Below are 21,113 nucleotides of genomic sequence, written 5' to 3' on the forward strand. Positions count from 1 at the left end.
GGTCAAGTGGAGTTCGTTTGCTTTGTGCAGCCCTGCGTTGGACCTTTGGAGCAAGGGAGCTCGTGGTGTGGGTGTGCCGTTGAACTGACAAGGCCTGGTGGCGCTCGGAGGCGGACGGAGAGGGCCGCGGGGCCGTGTTACACTGAAGACGAAAGGAGCCAGATAAGCCCGAGCTCCGCGTTTACACTTTACATGACGAGACGTGTTATTTTCGTATTCATCTCCCTCGTATCGTGTTTGATATCTGTTGTGTGTGGGATCCCAATTTAGGCTTATTAGTTATTAGTATTACCGGCGCGTGCTTTTTCACTGTCTACTTTTCATGAATAAATCTTTGTATTATTTTCTATATATATCTGAACGCAGTTTCCTGTTGTATTTTAATAGATAAGGTGGCGGAGCTTTGCTGTGTCCCGTCCCGCCATTCCGCGCGTTTAACTTTAGTTTAAGTGTTTGATTTGGAATCCGCTATTGAGTTCTCGCCTCGGTAGTTAAAGCCTCGCAATTGGCCATCCACAACTGTGGTGTTAATCGCGGTTGCGTGACAATATATATATATATATATATATATATAAATATATATATATATATATATATATATATATATATATATATATATATATATATATATATATATATATATATTGTTACAGACGTGGCTTAGATGTTATTTACCGAGCGGTTTTGGTATGACCACGTCTGCACAAGTTACCCGATTATACCCGAACGTTGACTAATCGCGCTACGCTAGGTCAATGAAGGAAAAGACACACGGCTGGGATTAAATTGACGCGACACCAGGGATACGGTTCTCAAGACCTCCGGAGGAGATTATATTAGGGCGGAAGGTCAGATTACAGGGACGAGAGGTACAGCATAGAAAGACAAGCACTTAGACACAATCTTATATTAACCCCAACAGACGACAGATAAACGGGACAAAAGGCTGACTCACACGGGGATTGATGGCTAGGAAAGGCAGGATCGATGGCTCCAGGTGCACCTGGGCTCAAAGGTCAGAATCGACTCGGTCCGGTCCAGAGATGCGGGGAGGTATTCAGCGCTCGTACGTGGCAACTTCTCTCTCCAGGCTGGGGGCGCATCTGACGTCACGTCCGGTACGTGGCCGCGTATATCCGGCGGGGAGTGACACGCCCTCGGCTCGTTAGCTCCGCCCCAGATGGAATCGGCACGTTGCTTCTCATTGGGTGCGTGGGGGGGTTACTGGCTCCGCCCCTGACGAGGAGCTGACAGCCAGCCCCTTCGGGGTAACGCCGTGGAGCGCATGGTCATGGCGGGTAACCGAGCCGGTGTGAGGACGCACACTCCCCGCCCCTCTGTTGTTGTAGTCGTAGTTGTAGTTGTAATTGTTGTTGTAGTTGTTGTTATTGTTGTTGTTTGGGGAAGAAGATGGGAGGAGGTATGGGAAAGGTCCTAAACTCACTACTGGTGCCATATAATCACATTCTGGTGCAACGAAGAGTCATAATTAATGGAAACGAGTCCTTAACTGACATAGACTAAGAATAACTAGCAAGATGTCCGAAAGTTGTCTACGTGTGGTGCGGTGGACCTGGGCACGACATTTAATGGGGGAAAAAGGGGAAGGTCGGCTCTACTGATTGTTGTTTACAGACAATGGGACTAGGGAATGGGGGATTGGGGATAGTTGGGGAGTATTGGGGAAATAGGGGAATATTTACAAGCGGATATGGAGGCCAAATTCCATATTCGTAACATTGCACCCTTCTCTACCCTCGGGGCGTCCCGACCCGATAAATTTTTACCTACTTTAGTGTGGCACGCAATGTAGTTCCCTCTACTATTAACTCTACCCTGAGTGCGACAGTTTTACAGATATTCACAAATGAGTAAATATGTCCCCCTGCGACGTTGCACCCTTCTCCTCACAGAAACACACCCACAGGATAACCGAATCCGGAAAGAATCCTCAAACTAAACATACAGCCGGTAGGGAGCATTATTTACACAACTACGCTGCTATTTACACTACGATCCAGGACCTGTTTTTGGAGGAACACATGCAGATGTTATGCATAGAGAGAGCACGCATGCTAGCATCGATACACCAACCCACGAGTGCTCTGTGGCCTACGGCCTTTAATAATGTGCAGAGCACCCCTTCCAAGCATCAAGCACCACCCCATCACACAGTGAGCACCATCCGGTGCACCAATAAAGTGTTTATGACTCATTGTGTGGTGTCGCAGCCGGCCGATGTTCTGCCGCTGGTCTTGTCTTCGTGTGTGCACTTGGCCTTCTTACTTCTTTTAAACAAAATAAAGAAAGGCGCCAACCGCGTCCATTTCTTTATTGTGGCCGTCAGGGGGCCAACTATAAGTGGTTCACCTGTATGGCATAGGTGCCACGTTGACCCATAGGTCCATCCACGGGTGGTGCTTGGCCGCAAAAGAGCTGCGGTCCATTGTGGGTGGCCACAAACATTGCGGTCCATATGGTGTATCGATCCAAGCAGCAAGCAGCGAAAGTGCAGGCCCACAACTGCGTAGCCAGCACCTCTCTCTCCTCTCTCTCTACCCCAAAGCCAGATCCTCGGAGGTGGGAGACAAAAGAAAAGACAAGTGAGTAAGGTGGTAAGGGCGCAAAAGTGCACGCAATGTAAGATGATGCACACTGGGGGCACATGGGAACCAGGTGAGACAGGTACGTTCCTACCGTACGCCCCCCCCCCCCCACCAGGTAACCTACATGGCCCCTCCCTTACCCCTTACTGTATCCACAAAACACAACACTACCCATAAACATCTACTTTACAAATCAACAAACATCCCTACTGTCTTCCCCGTTCCTCCCATATACCAAATTCGTCTTCTCTCCCTCCTAACCAATCAAATTTGCCATTTTCAACTCAACATCATAATTTGCCATCTCCAACTCAACATCATAATTTGCCATCTCCAACTCATCATCAGTCCCTCCTAAGGAGGGAGAGATGGAATCACCCCAATGTCTCATCCACGTCGTGATGCGTCTCACAATCCACACAGCAATTTCATTTCCTGCAACAAAACAAAGAAAACACAGGTGTGGAGTCATCATCATCACCACAGGTAAGTGGCTGCGTATGGTGCGACAGGTTCATCAATCCTAACTATTTCCTAAATGACTTTAACAACTTTACACTACCCGGGGTCTCTCTCCGGCCAAACCATTGGCCCTCTTACACTATGGGTTCTAAAAACCAATTCCCATTGGCCAAACTGTGGTGCTTTTCAATTTGGGGTCTCACTCCCCCGATTCATCTCCCGGTGCCCTCGCACAATTTCCGGGCTGTGGCGTGTACCTCTCCCAGCGGGTCTACCCACCTGCACACCTCCACCACTGCAGTTGCCACCCGAGCTTACCTAGCTCCTCACCCTAACCTAACTAACTGGGGCAGGCCCTCTGGCGCTCTCCCCACTCGGTGCCCTCTCTGGCACTGGGCTACCCGATCCACACCCGGGATCCTCAGGCACCCACTCACAACTACCGGCTCCCAGAGCCCACCTGCGGCCTCACCTGGCCGACATCCTCACAGTGGTGGAGTGCCCAACCAACTTCACACACTAACAGGCTACACGCCCAGCCATTTCCACAACACTAATGCACCCATCCACAACACCATTCTGCAACCGCACCACAAATGCCAATATCCAACCACAATTTACCTGTACCCTCTACCTAACACTTACACTACCCGCCCCGGGTACTCGTGAAAAGGGTCCACTCTTCCCCCATCCACACCTTCGCACCATGCACACCACTCCGTACCACTTACTCCAACTCTCTCCACACACCTGTACTTGCACACCTGTGCTCTCACACCTGGTGCCACCTGCACCCTTCTCTCCCCAAGCGCATTCGCGCTGATCTACAACACTCACTACTCACACACTGCTCCACACACCTGTCCAGTTGCACACCTGTGCAATCACACCTGTTCAATTCTCACACACACGGCATCATCTCAGCTAACTACTCCCTTCTGAAACTTGCGCTTCCCAGTCGTCCCTTTAAACTATTGCGCTCCCACGTCATTATCATCCACACTAAACTACCTGCGTCCCCACTACAGGTATCAGTCACTAACTAAACTTAACGTCACCTAATGTCATCTTCTCTAGATCCCTATCAATATAACCTAACCCACCCGGGCTAGTTTTCACTGCCATACACCCCATAATCTAGTGCTCCTTTGCCCCCCTATGGGAAGGGTGGCAGGGATGCCCCCCTTACCCATCGGGCCCATCGCTCACTACCAATTTTGCACATCAAATTTCAACAAATCAAAAATTTGGCCAATCACTGCCCATCATCTGCCAATCACTACTGCCAATCCCTTGCCAATCATCAAATTTTTTTTTTTTTTTCATTTTGGATCCAAAACACTAACCTCATCACCCAGTCTACTCAATAATGCCTCTCGGTGCGCCAATTCCTGTCCAAAGCCCGGCTTCGTAAAGCCAAGCCATGAATGCAGGTTGTTCTGTGCCAGCGGCTGGATGCGTCCGGCACTCGGTGCAGGGACGGGGGCTTACTCGGGCCGAGATCCCACGCACCATCTCGGCACGGAGCCACCCAATGTCCCGATCTCGACCTGCCGGAATACCTCAACAAAAAGTGGTCGCCATGACGACTCTTTCTATCGGGCCGCCCGCTCCGCCTAGTGGAGCACGGACGCGGCCGTTCAAAGCGAGGCCCAGCACGCACCGAGGGCCCGATTCGGCTATAAGTCGTTCTAAACTCTACCCCGTCTAACGTCGATGCTTCACCTGGACGCTTACACCCCGCAGCCCGTTCCTTGCTCACACATCCAGCCGTGCCCATGCTCCTCGTACCTTTCCTTACACACCCAGGTACACCCATTCCACTCACAGCCTTGGTCACACACCTGACCACCGAGCACCTTGGCACACATTCGTTGCTCGCACACCTCACCAATACACCGCTTCGCGCCCCCTCCTCTGTCACCTCCTCTGTGACAATCACAGGTGTGCCCTCATTCGCACACCCAACCACGTGCCTCACCACCAACTCCAGCGTGCATTCCCACTCACGCTCTACCATTCCAGGTGTGCATCCTTCCATCCCAGGTGTACATCCTCGCTCACCTGTCACAACCAACTCACTCTCCTTGTCACTCTCAATACTCTCACCACCACTCTTGACGACGCACTCACCCTTACTCTTGACAGCGCACTCTTTCCCCATGCACCTGTCCGTTACACACCTTTCTCGCGCACACTCTCCCGTCACACCCTCTGTAACACTCACCACACCGCGCTTCCATGTGCCCCCTCGCACACGCGCTACGACCGACTCATTCTCGCCAGCACACTCACTCCTTGGCACGCACTTTTTCCTCACACACCCCAGAGTCGGACTTTCTCGCACACCTCCTCTTTCGCACACCAGACCTGTCGCACACTTCACCAACGGCCTCTCACGAACACCCGGGTCCATCTCGACCCCCAAGCTTCTTAAATCCCCTGGCGCATCATACGCACGACCATATTGGTCACCACTTACACCGGGTCCTCTTCCTCTTCGCTTCTCCTCCATCACCTGCGAATCCCTCATCCGGTTAATGAGCACATCATCACGATCCAAACACAGACTTTGGACCAATTCTTTTATCTCCTCTTTTATTTCTTTCTTATCCCCTCTCCGTCGCTTCTTAATTTCGCTCATCCCTTCTTCCACTTCTTCTAGTTTCTGCTTCACCTCTTTTATTCCCCGGTACGTCTCTTCAAGTTCGTCCTCCAAGGCTACCTTGACCGTTTCCATGTGCGTCCTCACCTGCCGGTCCGTCGTCTCCATTACCTCTATCACCTCGTCCAACCTCGTTGTCAGTCCCTCACGTACCATCTGACATTCCCTCTTTGTCGCTATCAAGTCGTTTTTTATGTCGTTTTGTGTCGCTTTTAAACCTCCTAATACCGCAGTGTTCCTTTGAACCTGCTCCACTAACTCCGTTTGTCCCACCGTCAGCTGCTCCACCTCCTGCGTCAGGTCCTCTATGCCCCCTTGTAACTTTACAGTCCCCTTTCTCACCTCCTTCTCCATGTGCTCCTTACAGTGCCTCACCTCCTCGCGCACTCCTCCGACCGCCTCACTCACTCCTCCTCTGATCTCCTCTCCCATCACTTGCATCTCCTGCCCAGATGCCACCCTCATCTGCTCCATTTCCTCCCTGTGAGCATCCAGTTTGGTTTCTACCCCCATTCTGACCCCCTCTATCTGCTGCCCCATTTGGTTAACTTCCCTTTCCGCTTGGTCCCTCATGTCCCTCAATTTGCCTTCCATACTGTTTTCTAACCCCTCTAACCCATTTTTCACTCCCTCTATCTGATTCTCCTGGGCAGCCATTCTATTTTCTACCCCCTCTAACCCCTTTTGCATCCCTTCCATTTGATTCTCTTGAGTGGCCATTCTGTTTTCTACCCCCATTAACCCCTCCTGTATTTCCCCTAATCTATTGTCTAATTTCCCAAATTTCTCGTCTAATTCCTTAAAATTATTGTCTAATCCCCTAAAATTATTGTCTAATCCCTTAAAATTATTGTCTAATCCCTTAAAATTATTGTCTAATCCCTCACCAGTACCCCTCGCTTCGTCCCTCATTACCCCCATTTGGCCCTCTAATCGCTCACTATCAGCCCTCAATCCCACAATTTGGTTTCCCAATTGCTGACTATTAGCCCTCATCTCGTCCTTCATTTCTTCACCCGACTTAACCATAAAGGCCTTTATTTGTTCCATAAATAGGCCCCAATCCATCGGCGGCGCTACCACGGTCGCGGGCGCGGTGACCAGCGAGGCGCCATTTTGTGCGTCTGCTACCCTCGCTGCTTCGCTCTCCTCGCGTCCCTCAATTTGGTCCTGGACCGACCCTGCCTCACTCTCCCCTACCGGACCCCAGCTGTCTTGGTCTGCCATAGCGCGACTTTCAAAATTCGGGTTTTTATTTTCGTAAAACAAATTCAAATTTCGCCGTTATAATTTCGCGCGGGAAACGCGCTCCGAATCGATTCTATTACCAATTTTGGCCTAATAAATTTAGTCCCGGGTTCGAATTCCACTCCTCGACACCAATTGTTACAGACGTGGCTTAGATGTTATTTACCGAGCGGTTTTGGTATGACCACGTCTGCACAAGTTACCCGATTATACCCGAACGTTGACTAATCGCGCTACGCTAGGTCAATGAAGGAAAGGACACACGGCTGGGATTAAATTGACGCGACACCAGGGATACGGTTCTCAAGACCTCCGGAGGAGATTATATTAGGGCGGAAGGTCAGATTACAGGGACGAGAGGTACAGCATAGAAAGACAAGCACTTAGACACAATCTTATATTAACCCCAACAGACGACAGATAAACGGGACAAAAGGCTGACTCACACGGGGATTGATGGCTAGGAAAGGCAGGATCGATGGCTCCAGGTGCACCTGGGCTCAAAGGTCAGAATCGACTCGGTCCGGTCCAGAGATGCGGGGAGGTATTCAGCGCTCGTACGTGGCAACTTCTCTCTCCAGGCTGGGGGCGCATCTGACGTCACGTCCGGTACGTGGCCGCGTATATCCGGCGGGGAGTGACACGCCCTCGGCTCGTTAGCTCCGCCCCAGATGGAATCGGCACGTTGCTTCTCATTGGGTGCGTGGGGGGGTTACTGGCTCCGCCCCTGACGAGGAGCTGACAGCCAGCCCCTTCGGGGTAACGCCGTGGAGCGCATGGTCATGGCGGGTAACCGAGCCGGTGTGAGGACGCACACTCCCCGCCCCTCTGTTGTTGTAGTCGTAGTTGTAGTTGTAATTGTTGTTGTAGTTGTTGTTATTGTTGTTGTTTGGGGAAGAAGATGGGAGGAGGTATGGGAAAGGTCCTAAACTCACTACTGGTGCCATATAATCACATTCTGGTGCAACGAAGAGTCATAATTAATGGAAACGAGTCCTTAACTGACATAGACTAAGAATAACTAGCAAGATGTCCGAAAGTTGTTTACGTGTGGTGCGGTGGACCTGGGCACGACATTTAATGGGGGAAAAAGGGGAAGGTCGGCTCTACTGATTGTTGTTTACAGACAATGGGACTAGGGAATGGGGGATTGGGGATAGTTGGGGAGTATTGGGGAAATAGGGGAATATTTACAAGCGGATATGGAGGCCAAATTCCATATTCGCAACAATATATATATATATATATATATATATATATATATATATATATATATATATATATATATATATATATATATATGGGTTAGGGTTGTTGTGGTCATGTAGTGTCATACTTTTGGTCATGTAGTGTATATATATTGTTGTGGATATGAGGATTGTGTTTTTTTTATTGTGTTTTTTTATTATTGCTTTATTCTGGACCCTCCTGCCTCCAGTCTGTGTATAAAGGTCAAAGGGCGTTCCCGTAGTTAATTCCATAAAACATACACGAAGGACACCATATATCCCTGTTCAGTAGTTATATCCTTATTCTGTGTATTAGGCTAAGGCTTTGTCTTCCATTAATTAATACTCCATTGCACCGAATCAATTAAGAATAGCTCCCCTTCAATAATTCCATTTCCCAGCCAAACTCTCCATCTCTGGGTAAAGCAGTTCACAAGCGTGGGGTGCGCGCCCTCTCATTTCGCTGCTATAGTGAATATGTGCTCCGTGCTCTGTTTGAACAGGAGGGGCGGGGTCGCCAGGGAGAGGCAAGCCCAGGGCGCGCCACGAAGGGCGGGGCTGTTCAGCCCCATGCCCAAATAAGGAGACAAGCCCGTGGGATTGCCATAAAAGGTCACGAAACAGAGCACGGGGGAGAGGGCGGTACCGAAACCGACGAGGGCGTGACACAGACCCGCGCTGAAGGTATGAGAGAAGGGTGCGACGCTCGCTGGGAGAAGATACACCAGAGATACGGCAGATGAGTCCAGGTGCGTAAGAGGGTTGGCAGTCCACCGGGAGAGAGTTGAGAGTTGCACCGGAGTTGCGTGAGAGATACGGAAAGCCTTTGGGTGGTTGTTGCGTGAGAGATACGAAAAGCCTTTGACAAAGAGCCGCTTCAACCAGCCCCGTTTCAACCAGCCGCGTGAAGCCCTGACGGGGCAGCGAGTGACCCTGCCGGTGTGCGGTGTAAAGCCGAATACAAGGAGCTGCCGGCTCCTCGCTTCCCGCCCGGAGTGGACCTGCTCGCTGTGCCCTGTGATTCCACCTGCTCATCCCTCCAAACGATTCCTGCCCTTCCATCCTTTTGCGTACGTGAGTTTGTTTTGTTTGTTCTGTCCTAGGTAATAAGTTAAGCCTGTTTAGTTAAGCTAGTATTTTCACTGTCTTTCTGGTCCGTCCCTCTTTCTGCTTTATTTTCTTATCTTTCCTTCTTCCTTGGTTTCTTTCAATCCTGTAAATAGTAATAAATTATATTCGTATTGCAAAACCTTTTTGTCTTCTTCTTCTTCTTCACATCCGTGTCGCCTTTGTCTTTTCCCTATTGAATATCTGTGGCGCGATTTTGGCCAACGTTCAGGAATCGGGTTAGTCGGGGTAACTGTTCGGGCGCGGCGGCCATCCGCTCGGCAAACAACATCCTAGCCGCGACCGTAACAATATATATATATCTCTTTGCTGATGACTCCACTCTCTGCTGCTCCATTCCTCATCCCTCAGATCGGCAGTCTGCAGCCTCCTCACTCTCTGCAGACCTGGACAAAATCACTGACTGGGCAAACAAGTGGAACATGTCTTTCAATCCTGACAAATCTCACTCTCTTATGATGTCTCTCCGAAAAGACCGACTGGACAACCCTCCCATCCACTTTCTGAATAATCCTCTCCAAGAAGTTCTGTCATTCAAGCTTTTGGGTCTCACTGTCTGCCATGATCTTTCCTGGGAAAACCACATTTCAAATCTGGCCTCCAAAGCCAGTCGCCAACTGGGCAACTGGCCAAAGTCGCCCAGCTCATCTTCACGCTGTTGAAACCAAACCGTTCAGAATCATTGGAATCTCCCGTGATGAAGCTACCTCCGAGGGCCTTTCACTTACTCACCACAGGCAGGTTGGTGGTCTTTCTGTATTCTACCGACTCCTCTCCGGCCTTGCTCCCCAGCTCTCTCTGGGCTCTGTCCCCCAAATATTCCTAAAGGTCGCACAAGATCTGCCTGCAACCCTCTTATGGTTAAACTGCCAAAATCAAGACTCTCTGCTCACCTTCACTCTTTCATTCCTCTTTTCTCCCACCTCTGGAACAAACTCTCCCACTCCCTTAAATCCCACTCCTCCCTCCAGGTCTTTAAAACAGCTGTTCACCACCATCTTTTATCATCCCCCATCCAAAACCTTGATCTCTTCTACCCCTGCTAATTTCACCCCAAATCCTCTTTTTTGAAATACCAACTTCTTTCCTGGAAGTCCTTGGTGTCCTTGTGTTTATACTTCTCCCACCCCCCTCCCCCCCTTCCCACGCCGCCTCCCCCCAAGCCCTCTCCCTCCCACACATTCCCAATGTCCCTCACAAATGTTGTGTTTATGTGCTTCCCCTTCTCTCCCCATCTTGTCTACCGCCCCCCTTTTTATACACTTTGTTTGTTTGTCTGTTTGATTTGTTTGTGTGATAAATGTTAGCTCTTTCACGAGCCTCGATGATGTATACTAAAAAAAAATTTAAAAAAATGGACAAATAAATAGAGTATATGGGATATTAACCTCTGTGTCATGAGCTAAGTGCCCAGATGGGAATGCCAAACAAGCCACAATCTGTTAATGTGTGTCCCTCGTGCCAATTATGTACAAGCAAGTCTGTGAGCCTTAGTCATAGCAGAGTGGATTAGACCTCTGTTTTCATTCTGCTCATATTTGTAGCTAAATTTGGGATTTCGTTTTTAGAATGGGGTAAAACAAACTCTTCAAATCTTCTTCTTCGCCTCTACCCTTTATCAGGGGTGAGGTCTTCAAAGCTTATTACTTGTATATTCGTAAAGTGTTTTTCACCTGTTCATCTCTGAATCCAGCTCGGGTACAAAGACGTCTTCATGGTATCGTGGCATCGAGTTGCTCTTTGTCCCACAATGAAGCTTCTTAGTGTCTTTTCTGTGCCGAAGGCCTGAGATTCCAGTGCGATTGGATAAATGCATAGAATGTGCAGCCTGCAGTATCCGGCCATTGAGTCGTTCTCTTTGAGCCCGTAATCTTTGATCAGGTTTGTCTTGAACAAAGCAGTCCTTTGTTGTCGCTGTTTTTTTTTTTCATACCATTGGGAATTTTTCCACAAGAGTTGAAATGTCTTTTCGAATTTGCAGATTCTAGGCCTGCATAATATCAATTGAGAACGCATGCATAAGAGAGCTCTTCAGCTAGAAGTTGTATTTGTCTCATCAAATCTTGAAATAGATTGCTTGGCCTCACTTCATTTTTGGTGGTCTGTTGTACTGTTCCAGATTACATGTTCAACATGATTAGTTTGTTTATAAAGTTTGCAAAGGTAAAGGTTACAGGAATGTTACAGATTTTCAAGAGCTTCCGTTTGCTGTTGTTGTTGTTGTTGTTGTTGTTGTTGTTGTTGCTGCTGCTGCTCCGGTTCTTGTTTTTTTTTTTTTTGCAAACTGTTGAACTTCTTACCTCACCCAAACAAACCTCTCACCCATTTTCTCTTCAACTTGTTCTGGTGCAGGTCGCATCTGGTGAATTCAATGAGGAGAGCGAGTTGTACCACTTTGCGTTGAATGCGGGGGATGAGCTAACCCTAATGGGGCAGGCAGAGATCCTGTGTGGCAGACCAAGCAAGGATCGGTCGCGGCTCACCACTCTCTTGCGCAAAATCGGACGGCTCCCAGGTGCAGCTGTAAGCCCTCGAGTTGCTCGGGGCAAGATGCCCTGTCTCATCTGCATGAATCACCGAACCAATGAGAGTGTGAGCCTGCCATTTGAGTGCCACGGGCGATTTGGCACTCGAAGTCCACTGGAGTCTCAGCTGCATGACGGTGAACATTCCTTGCGCTCTATTGTAGAGCATGCTCGACTACCAGTGACTGTGTTGGTGCCATCACGACCACCTCCACCAAGGAATCCATATGACCAACATATGGTGCGTGAAGGACATCGATACAAACTAGTGGGGTTGCGTGCGCGCACTGTAGTTGTGGCCGTGGCATTGCACGGACGTGACGGCGGGCAGCCAGGACATTACACATTGGGGGCGAGTACACCCGCATCTCGTTTTACTCTACCAGAAGGGCTCATTAAAGGTAAGTTTGCAAATTCATTGAATGGTACCCCAACGAAGATCTTTCTAGTGACATTTTATACTGTAGTGCTGATAAAAACCTCCTTGAGCTGATAACTGTGGGCCAGTTTCTGTTCCCAAAACCATGTGTACTGTTTGAAAATAACCTCGGGTTAAAACGTTTTTATTTATGGTGATGGATGTGGCGAAATTCCACTTTGCAGCACTTTTTACTTGTATGAATATCATGTTCCAGTATAATGAGACGTCAGCGTTGTTTCCCCAAGTCGGAGTCCAAATCCTGCCGATATATTAAAGCGTACAGTACGTTAATAAATTCTATCTCCCCTTGGGATGTACTCAAACCCAAGCCAAAACAGTTTGCACGTAAGGATGGTAATGGTGGGTTACCATGTGACACGTGTACTTATGGAATAACCGTTTATTAAAAAGAAACTACAAAACCTCAAAAACGGAAACTCCTGAGACGAGAGACAGACTGATACTGAATGAAATGAATGAATGCTCGTTTTAGGGCCATTTTCCCCCGCTAGAGTGGGGGTTGGCCTTGCGAGCCCCATGACAATCATGGTTCCCTGTTTGAGGCAATGTTTTTATGACCGGATGCCCTTCCTGATGCCAACCCTTGGTCGCCTCTTACGATGCGCAGGGATACGGTGTACCTATTCTAAATCGGGGTACACACTGGGATCATTCATCCCAGCAAGCTGGTACTCAATTTGCCGACCTCGGAAGGATGACAGGCTGAGTTAATCCCCCTGGCGTTAATTCAGCGATCGACCGGGATTCGATCTCAGGCTCCGAGGAACCCAAGCCTGCACCCTAACCGCCAAGCCAACACCAGGCTAGACAGACGGATACGAATACAGGGAAAAGCCATGGCATGCAGATCTCCAAGCATGAGCCAAGTTGATAAAATGTGACGTGCTTCTACATTTGCGGTTCTGTATTCTGCGTATTCGCGCGCGTGTGCAAATAATTTTTCCAGCCCACTCATGGACTTATTTGGTACTTGGTTGATTATGCCTTTTCCCCTATGGATAGGGATCTCAGGTTAATATTGTTAGTATTTTCTCTTTCAAGAAAAATCCTGGTTCACTGAGACTATACCAAACTCTCCGCATGGGGAGGCACGGGAGGGGGGAAGAGGATTAAAGATGGCGTATGACGTGGGAAGTGGGGTTGCTTTGTTTCTCACATAATTATTTTATCATTTATTTTTGATCGGGAACCACAACTGATTAATTTAATTACATGTCTATTGTTTAGTTTCAAGTCTAATGATTCCTTTAGTCTGCACACGATCAATGTACAACTCTCTCCCCTGTAATATGGTGCAAATGTTGTGCCGATCAGCGAGGCTGGTTCATGGTAAACTAGAACGGCACTCATTAGAGAGCATACCTCCGCCATGTGAGCAGTTTACCTTTTGTATCCCAGAGTAGATCAGAAAATGACAATACAGAATCACATTTAATCAAAATCATCCATCCCAACTTTTTGAGATATCCTAATGCATGTCGTTTTTGGCCATAATCACCCAATGGTGAAGAATCACTTAAAACTTCCACTAGCTGGATCCGGATCCGGATCTTCACCAAAGTTTAATCTATTCTGCCTTGTCACACACACAACCTGTCCAACAAGTTTAGTCCAAATCCATCCGCAACTTTTTGTGATATCCTGCCAAATGTTGGTTTTAGCCCGATCTGAATGGTGAAGAATCACTTAAAAAATTAAATAATTATCATATCCGAATCCATATTCAAATCTTCAACGAAATCGAATCGATTAGTCCTTGTCACACACACAACCTCTCCACCAAGAGTCGTCCAAATCTGTCCACAACATTTTGAGGTATCCTGCTATATATCGTTTTGGGCCCGATCTCCCAATGGTGAAGATCACTGAAAAAAATTCTAGTAGCCGGATCCGAATCTGGATCTTCACCAAAATCTAATCATTTCATCCTTGCCCCATATGCTACCTCTCTGCAAAATTTCGTCCGAATCCGTCCACAACTTTGAGATATCTTGTTCACAAACAGACAGAGAAACAAACAGACAGATGGCAGAGGTGAAAACATAACTTCCATCCACCTTTGGTGGCGCAGGTAATAAAAATGAACGTTTATTTTGAATCTAAAATATAATGAAATTCTAACGCAAGGCTGTGATACCAGTACGTTTAAAACGACGTGTGCGGTTTGAACGTTTGCGGCATTTTCCAGGAACATATACCCCGCGAATGTCAGGGAGGGACTATACTAGCAGGGGTACCTGGTGTTGCCTGGTCTATTTTTTGTGGGGGCCTAAAACATTTCACTACATCCACTAAGGAATGGGGTCCCCACACACTTCCCAAAATGCACAACAGAGAGATTGATAGAAAAAAATCATCCCAAAATACAACTGTTTGTTTTTTAATTTTCAAACATTTTTTTTGCCCAAAACACTCCCCGGCACTCATTGAGGAACCTCTGAAAGGTCGACAACGATCCGTTCAGCCATCTCTGAGAAAAATGGTAACACACACACACACACACACACACACACACACACACGCACACACACACATCTCGTTTTTTCATTTCTGTTCCTCACAATTCTGTCCCTCTCTTTCATACACACATACACACACACACACACACACACACACACACACACACACACACACACACACACACACACACACACACACTAATTGTACAGTATCGGTTGTTCCTAAACTTAAATAATTTAAAGGATTGTTGTAAATGATGTTAATTTCACAACATCCCATATTCAAGCTGCTGCATTCCAAGTGCAGATGGAATCCAATTGTCTGATGAAAGGAGAAGATCTGTTGATCAGCCTGTCTGTTTGTCTGTTGTATGAATGGCCTTGTGTAATGTCTGTGTTATGCAATTTTGTATTGCCTGTGTGTGTCCATCTATCTCATGTAAGAATGTGTAGATATGTAGACACACACACACACACACACACACACACACACACACACACACACACACACACACACACACACACACACACACACACACACACACACACACAAGATATGTCGTGGGATCTTCCAGGGGGGATGGTCTTTTTCCACTCCCGTGTATGGCTATCTATCTAACTATTTCACAGTGGGTATATATATATATATATATATTCATTCACATTTCGCCTATTTGTGTCTATGTATTTATCTATCCATTTTGCCTATGTGTGTCTGTCTATCTATCTGTCTATCAATTTTGCCCATGTGTCTATCTATCTATTTATCCATTTCCCTTTTGTGTGTCCCTCTCTCTGTCTGTCTGTCTGTCTCTCTGTCTCTCTGTCTGTCCATTTTTCCTGTGTGTCTATATCTATCCATTTCACCTACTGTCCTGGCCAAAATTACTGGCACCCTTGCACTTTTTTTCAAATAATGCACCATTTGTTCCAGAAAATTGTTGAAAGTAAAAAATATTTTGGTATCCACACATGTATTTCTTTGGTTTGCAATGGAACAAAACAAAAAAAAAGCTGAAAAAAATTACTAAATCTTAGCTGATTCCACACAGAAATCTTAAAATGGCCCGGGCAATATTATTGCCACCTTTTGGAAGTTGTGAGAAATAATTAGATTTCAGGCAGGTGATTTTCCTTTACTTTGGAATTGAACTCATAGTCAGGTTTGTTATGTAATTTCGTTCTTTTTTTGTGGAGATTAGCAAAACTATACATTTTTGGAAAGCTGATAGCACCAGGAATCCGAAAAACCATGTTTCCATTTGCGCAAATTTTTCTTTGGCGGCCATATTGGATTTTCAAAATGGCCACCATCGGAAACCTATTTTTCGCGATATCTCAACATCCGAACCACCTAGAGTGCTGATTCCAACACCTATACCCACATTTTTGGGGATGAGGAATCACATGAAGCCATCTAAAATAATCTACACCTACCCTGGGATACCAGGTGGCAGCCTACAGCGGATTTTCAAGATGGCCACTTTCAGGAAACATGTTTTTTTCTGAATATGTATACCACATTGAGTGATGTTTCGCTACATTGTGGCACACGGATCATAATTATGAAACCACATCCCTCATATATCCTAAACAGGTGATTTATGTATTCAAGAGGTAAGTATATAGAGATGAGGCTATACAATCCATAATTATACATGTAATAATTACTTTTATTTGAACATAGAATATTTCCCATAGATGAAATTTTATCTTTGTCAACATTCATCAACATTTTGTCCTCATAGGTTTTCAAATGTCCTCATCACTGTCGTCAGAGCAGAGAACAGGTTGACAGTCATCGTCGTTTTCACATTCGGAGCTGCACAAACACAAGTCTGTGCATGCCAAGTCATTGGCACGGCACGAACACCGTCTCGATGAGCAGTCTCCTTTGCACTGACATCTGACCATCTCAAGTATTGCTTTCGGTGCTGGTGGTACATCTGTCATTAGTGGTTTCAATTCCCCATCGTTGTCCTTGAAGTAGCCATGTTGCTGTGGATCCAGGAACACTTGATGTGCGATAGTAGCCTGAGCCCATACCCTTGCCTGAAGATGTACACGATCAACATGCTGATTTAGAGCCCCTAGCGTTGGAGGTAACTTGTGACTTTCAGTCATGTGTTTACAGAAGAGGTACCAGCGCAACTCCGGAATGCTGTTGATACATATTCCCTTTGGTACGTACACTGCACATACAAATCTTGCCAAGTTGGACATCTGATCTGCGGTCACATCTGCAGCATCACCGAGCATTCTCATGGCCTGTATCACGTCACTATCGGCTCTGACGAAAGCTTCAAACCATGTTGTTTTGCCTATTCGCGAAAACCGTCCAGTATTGTCTGCTCCTGTGAATGTGTGGAATGCTGGCAATGCCTTGGCCTTTTCGACGCCAAGATTGTTCCAGATTGGTTGTACTTGCACAAGGCCCGACACAAGGGAGACAGCAGTGTTTTTGAGCAGAACATCATAGTTAGCTATGACCAAGACCAGGACATCCGTATCAGGAGAGAAGAAGGTAAGCTGTTCTGCGTTGGGATTGCGGCGAGTTGCCAGCACTGCTTGGTGAATCATCAGAGTGTCTGCCTCCTCATGATTATTGTCTTCAAAATGCACGCCTTTGTTACTCTTGGCCTTTCCTGCTGCACATATAATTATCAGCTTGGAGGCATCTCTGTTGTACTCCAACGTTTTCTCAGCCAGATATTCTGCCAAATCTGACTTTGTCTGAGCGTGTGACAAGAACCGCTCCATGGTGATGTGTTGGATCTTGGTATTGTCCTTCACTTGGTACTGGACTGGATTGTGCCCCCCTCGTCTTTTTTGTCTTGTGCTTTGCTTCAACGAATCGGCCTTGTAAGTATCAAACACGAGGATAACTTCGTCAAAATGTCTTGTCAGTGACATCAATCTGGTATTAAAGCTGACACTGAGATCTTCAACGGTTACTGTTGCAGCTGGTTTTGTCGACAATTTCTGTACAAGAACCATGGCGTCGACTACTGCTATTTTCATAGCTGCAGAGTTATGGACTTGAGCTTGAGGACTTGAGGTCGGAGCTAAGTCACCCGGAGCTAAGTCTCCATGTTTCACAAGGAGATGGATTAACTTTGACTTGTCAAGGCAAGGAAGCAGGTCACCGTTTGGTGCGAACAAGGCGCGAGGTGTAAGGGTGAATTCGTAGTTGCCTATTGCGTCTTTCTGGTCAACATCACGGCTTGATTTTGTCAATATCATCAGCCTTCCATACAAGTCTTTTGTTTCCTTCAAGTCGACTGACTTGTCCCTGAGCATGATCTTGGTCTTCTTCACACCAGACAAGTACATCGTGTTGTTTTCTTTTTTCACGGGTGCAAATAAGCTGACTGTTCCGTTGATTCTTTCGTCAACATACTCTTCGTACAAGTGTTGACCAATGTTGTCGATATTCAGGATTTGTGACGTGTGCTCCTCTGGGACATAGGCATGTGTGATCAAGTTGTATATGCTATTTCCTTCTGTGGTAAATGGATTGCCATGACTCATGATAGCAGCCTTGATCTTTTCAACCGCTGTATTGTTCAGATTCACTGCCCTCGGACTAAGTTCGTGGTGTTCTGTCACTTTGTCTGTTTTGGTGTCGAACTGATCTTTGAATTCTCTGGTCAGCCGTGACAATTCTGGAGAGGCCATAAAGAATCTCTGCCTTGCATTGGCATTATTGGAGATGCCTGGAAGTCTAGAATGAACCTTCATTGCTCTGTTTTCCTGTTCACAAGCGTGGTCTGCACCGATTGATACAAAGGGGATGCTAGATTTCGTTACTGAGATATTTCCATTCTCGAGTTCCCTGTATGTGGCCGGATGCGTCTTCCTCAGGTCATACATATCTGCTATGTATCGCGGCCAAAGACGTTTGTATTTGATACGATCCATGGAGAAAAATAGCTTGCTGAGTGCCTCACCAGATTCGAGGTGGAGTTTGAGATCTGCGTCCCGAGAAGCTTCCACAAAGAACAGAATTGTCTCCACTCGATGCAGGTAATTCATCAAGGACTTGAACATGGCTTTTTTGGATTGTTCTGTTTCCCAAGTCTTGAATATGTTCACAACATCAGCTGTAGTGATGACATTCAACAGTTTTGTGTTGGCTTCTTTCACACTTGTGGCTTTGGTGAACTTGTCCTTTTCTGAACATGCCTCGTCTATTTCTTCTGACATATCTGAGCAAACGGCTTTCAACTGTGGATAATCTTTGAAGAACAGGTCCAGCGCCATTTCATAAAGTGCTATATATGAATAAATATGAGCACGGAGAGTGCGTTTGTAATGCGAACATCTCAGGATCTGCCTTGTTGTTGAAGGTCCGTAGAGGTCGGCCTCTATCCACGCGTCATCAATACCTGAGTTCTCAATGGAAGTACCCAGGGCTCTCAAAGCAGCCATGACCACATGCAGCTCGCCAAGCCGAGGTACAACGGTACCTTTCAGGTCTGGCCTTGCATCCAGCAGCCTTATCACCTTTTCATAGAGGGCCATATCCCAGGAAATGACTGTAGGGTGGCTTGTACCAACAACTAAGTTCTTTAGCTGAGTTGTCTGAGAGATGACGGTCAGAAGAGTCGACCACTCGTGTGCTACTTCAGGTAGAAGGGGTAAGACTCCGACTTGTGTCAAACTGTGACTACCCGACAGCAATGAGTGGTATCCTGCCCAACCAGGTATATATGTGCTGTTTGATTTCTGCATTCTGGTGATCATAGAAGCAACCAACCATCCTAGATGTGTAAGGTGATACGCTGGTGATATACCATCCTTGCTGATGTGGAATGTGTCTGTTCTCTTTATGGTTTTCGGCACCGGCTTGTCACAATGAAGCATAGGAACCTGGTACGGGGTCACTGACAAACTGGTAGTGTCAGCTATGCTCAGTTGTGGCGCCAATGTTTCTCCTTGAGTGTCACGTTTTTGATAAACAGCAATGATTGTTCCATGGGTTGTCCCTTTGCCATCCACGCTGTCTTCAGCAAAGTCTGTGTTATCAGCTGCAAAAAACACAAAAGTTCCCTTCTTCAAAAATGGAGGAACATAAAGTCCTTGGAACTTCAGGGTGTTTTCCACAATGGCATTTGCTAGGGCTGTTTCGAGGTGCATAACACGACTGTACGAGACACAGTAACCTTGAGAGCAGAGACTTTCCAGGAGTTTCTTGTTTCTTGTGTCATGGTGAACTGCCAAGGCTAATCCTAGAGACTGTGGAGTTTCTTGTGATTTGGTTGATCGGAAGGTCGCAGAATCAGTTTTGGGCCTATAGTTCACTTGCTTGTCAGATTTGAATCCACCCAATAGCATCTGACTAACAGTGAGTACTTCTCTGTTAACGTGAGTGGTTCGTTTTTCAGTTTCTAGTGTTTCTGTTGGCCCCACCATAACCCATCTGATCATTGCGTGGAGTGCTGCTGGAACATCATCTGTGCTGCTAGTGACCTGTATAGCATCGGATGAGTTTTCCTGTTGGTGGAAGTTCTTGATAATTCTGCGCAATGCCTTTGCTGCTTTATAGATAATATTCAGATCGTCTACTTCACTTTCTATCATGGCAGACTGAACCATATCGGATTCGCATGCATCTGGGGAGTAAAGAACAGAAGGTTTTCTCCTGTCCTTTTGCCTAACAGACGTTACGTGTGGTAGTTCTAGAAGAATTCTCTCCTTGAGCCAGTGTCTACTATATGCAGGGAAGTGGTGCGCCAATGCATCTGTGCCACCAAGCAAGTTGATGTATGTTGTTTCAATATGTGCCATGGATAAGTATTGTTTATTCTGAGTTTGACAGTCGACAAGGCTAATCAACTCAATCAAACATGATGTTTGAAACGGATGACCTCTCTCTGTTGTTCCCTTGTTATCCTTGGTACGTAACACATGGAATACATTTGTTGTCCAACATGACTTGTGGTATTGAACATCGATTGCATGTGCATCAGTGGGTGAGATGGATGTGTTTAACCTAGTTTGCAGGGTGAGATTTCCAGACAGCTCCACAGCATCGTGTAATGCTTTCCCACCGTTTTCTGTTCTCAATGTGTACAATTTTTGCTCGTTATCTTCCTGGCAGAAAAAGCAATGTTCCTTAATGAATGGAGCTGTTGCAGAACGTGTAAACGGACTGGTGGTGGAAGTTGATGGTTCGTCCAGTTCTGTGCTTTTTCGCTTTTGTCCACGTTTTTTCTCTGTGTAGGAGCCGGCTGAAATGTGATATTGATGGCGGTCTTTGGCACGTTGTACCTTCTCTTTGTTGGTTGCATTTGAATAACAGATACGATGCCAAACTGCATTATTGAATTGCAGACTTTCACTTGTT

General features: G+C 46.7%; 1 protein-coding gene across 2 annotated transcripts in view; it reads left to right on the plus strand.

The window, feature by feature from the left end:
* Window positions 1–21,113, plus strand: part of LOC137438845 (GRB2-associated and regulator of MAPK protein 1) — an 84,518-nt gene that overhangs the window by 29,863 nt on the left and 33,542 nt on the right. For both annotated transcript variants that reach the window (XR_010986803.2, XM_068134262.2), the window contains exon 4: window positions 11,691–12,264. Coding sequence is in view for 1 of the 2 variants with exons in the window: in XM_068134262.2 (XP_067990363.2) it covers window positions 11,691–12,264 (574 nt within the window). In the remaining variant the exon portion in view is untranslated. The remainder of the gene's footprint in view (window positions 1–11,690; window positions 12,265–21,113) is intronic.

Source organism: Myxine glutinosa, chromosome 13, assembly GCF_964187855.1.
Source record: "Myxine glutinosa chromosome 13, kmMyxGlut1.1, whole genome shotgun sequence".
Classification (NCBI taxonomy): Eukaryota; Metazoa; Chordata; class Myxini; order Myxiniformes; family Myxinidae; genus Myxine; species Myxine glutinosa.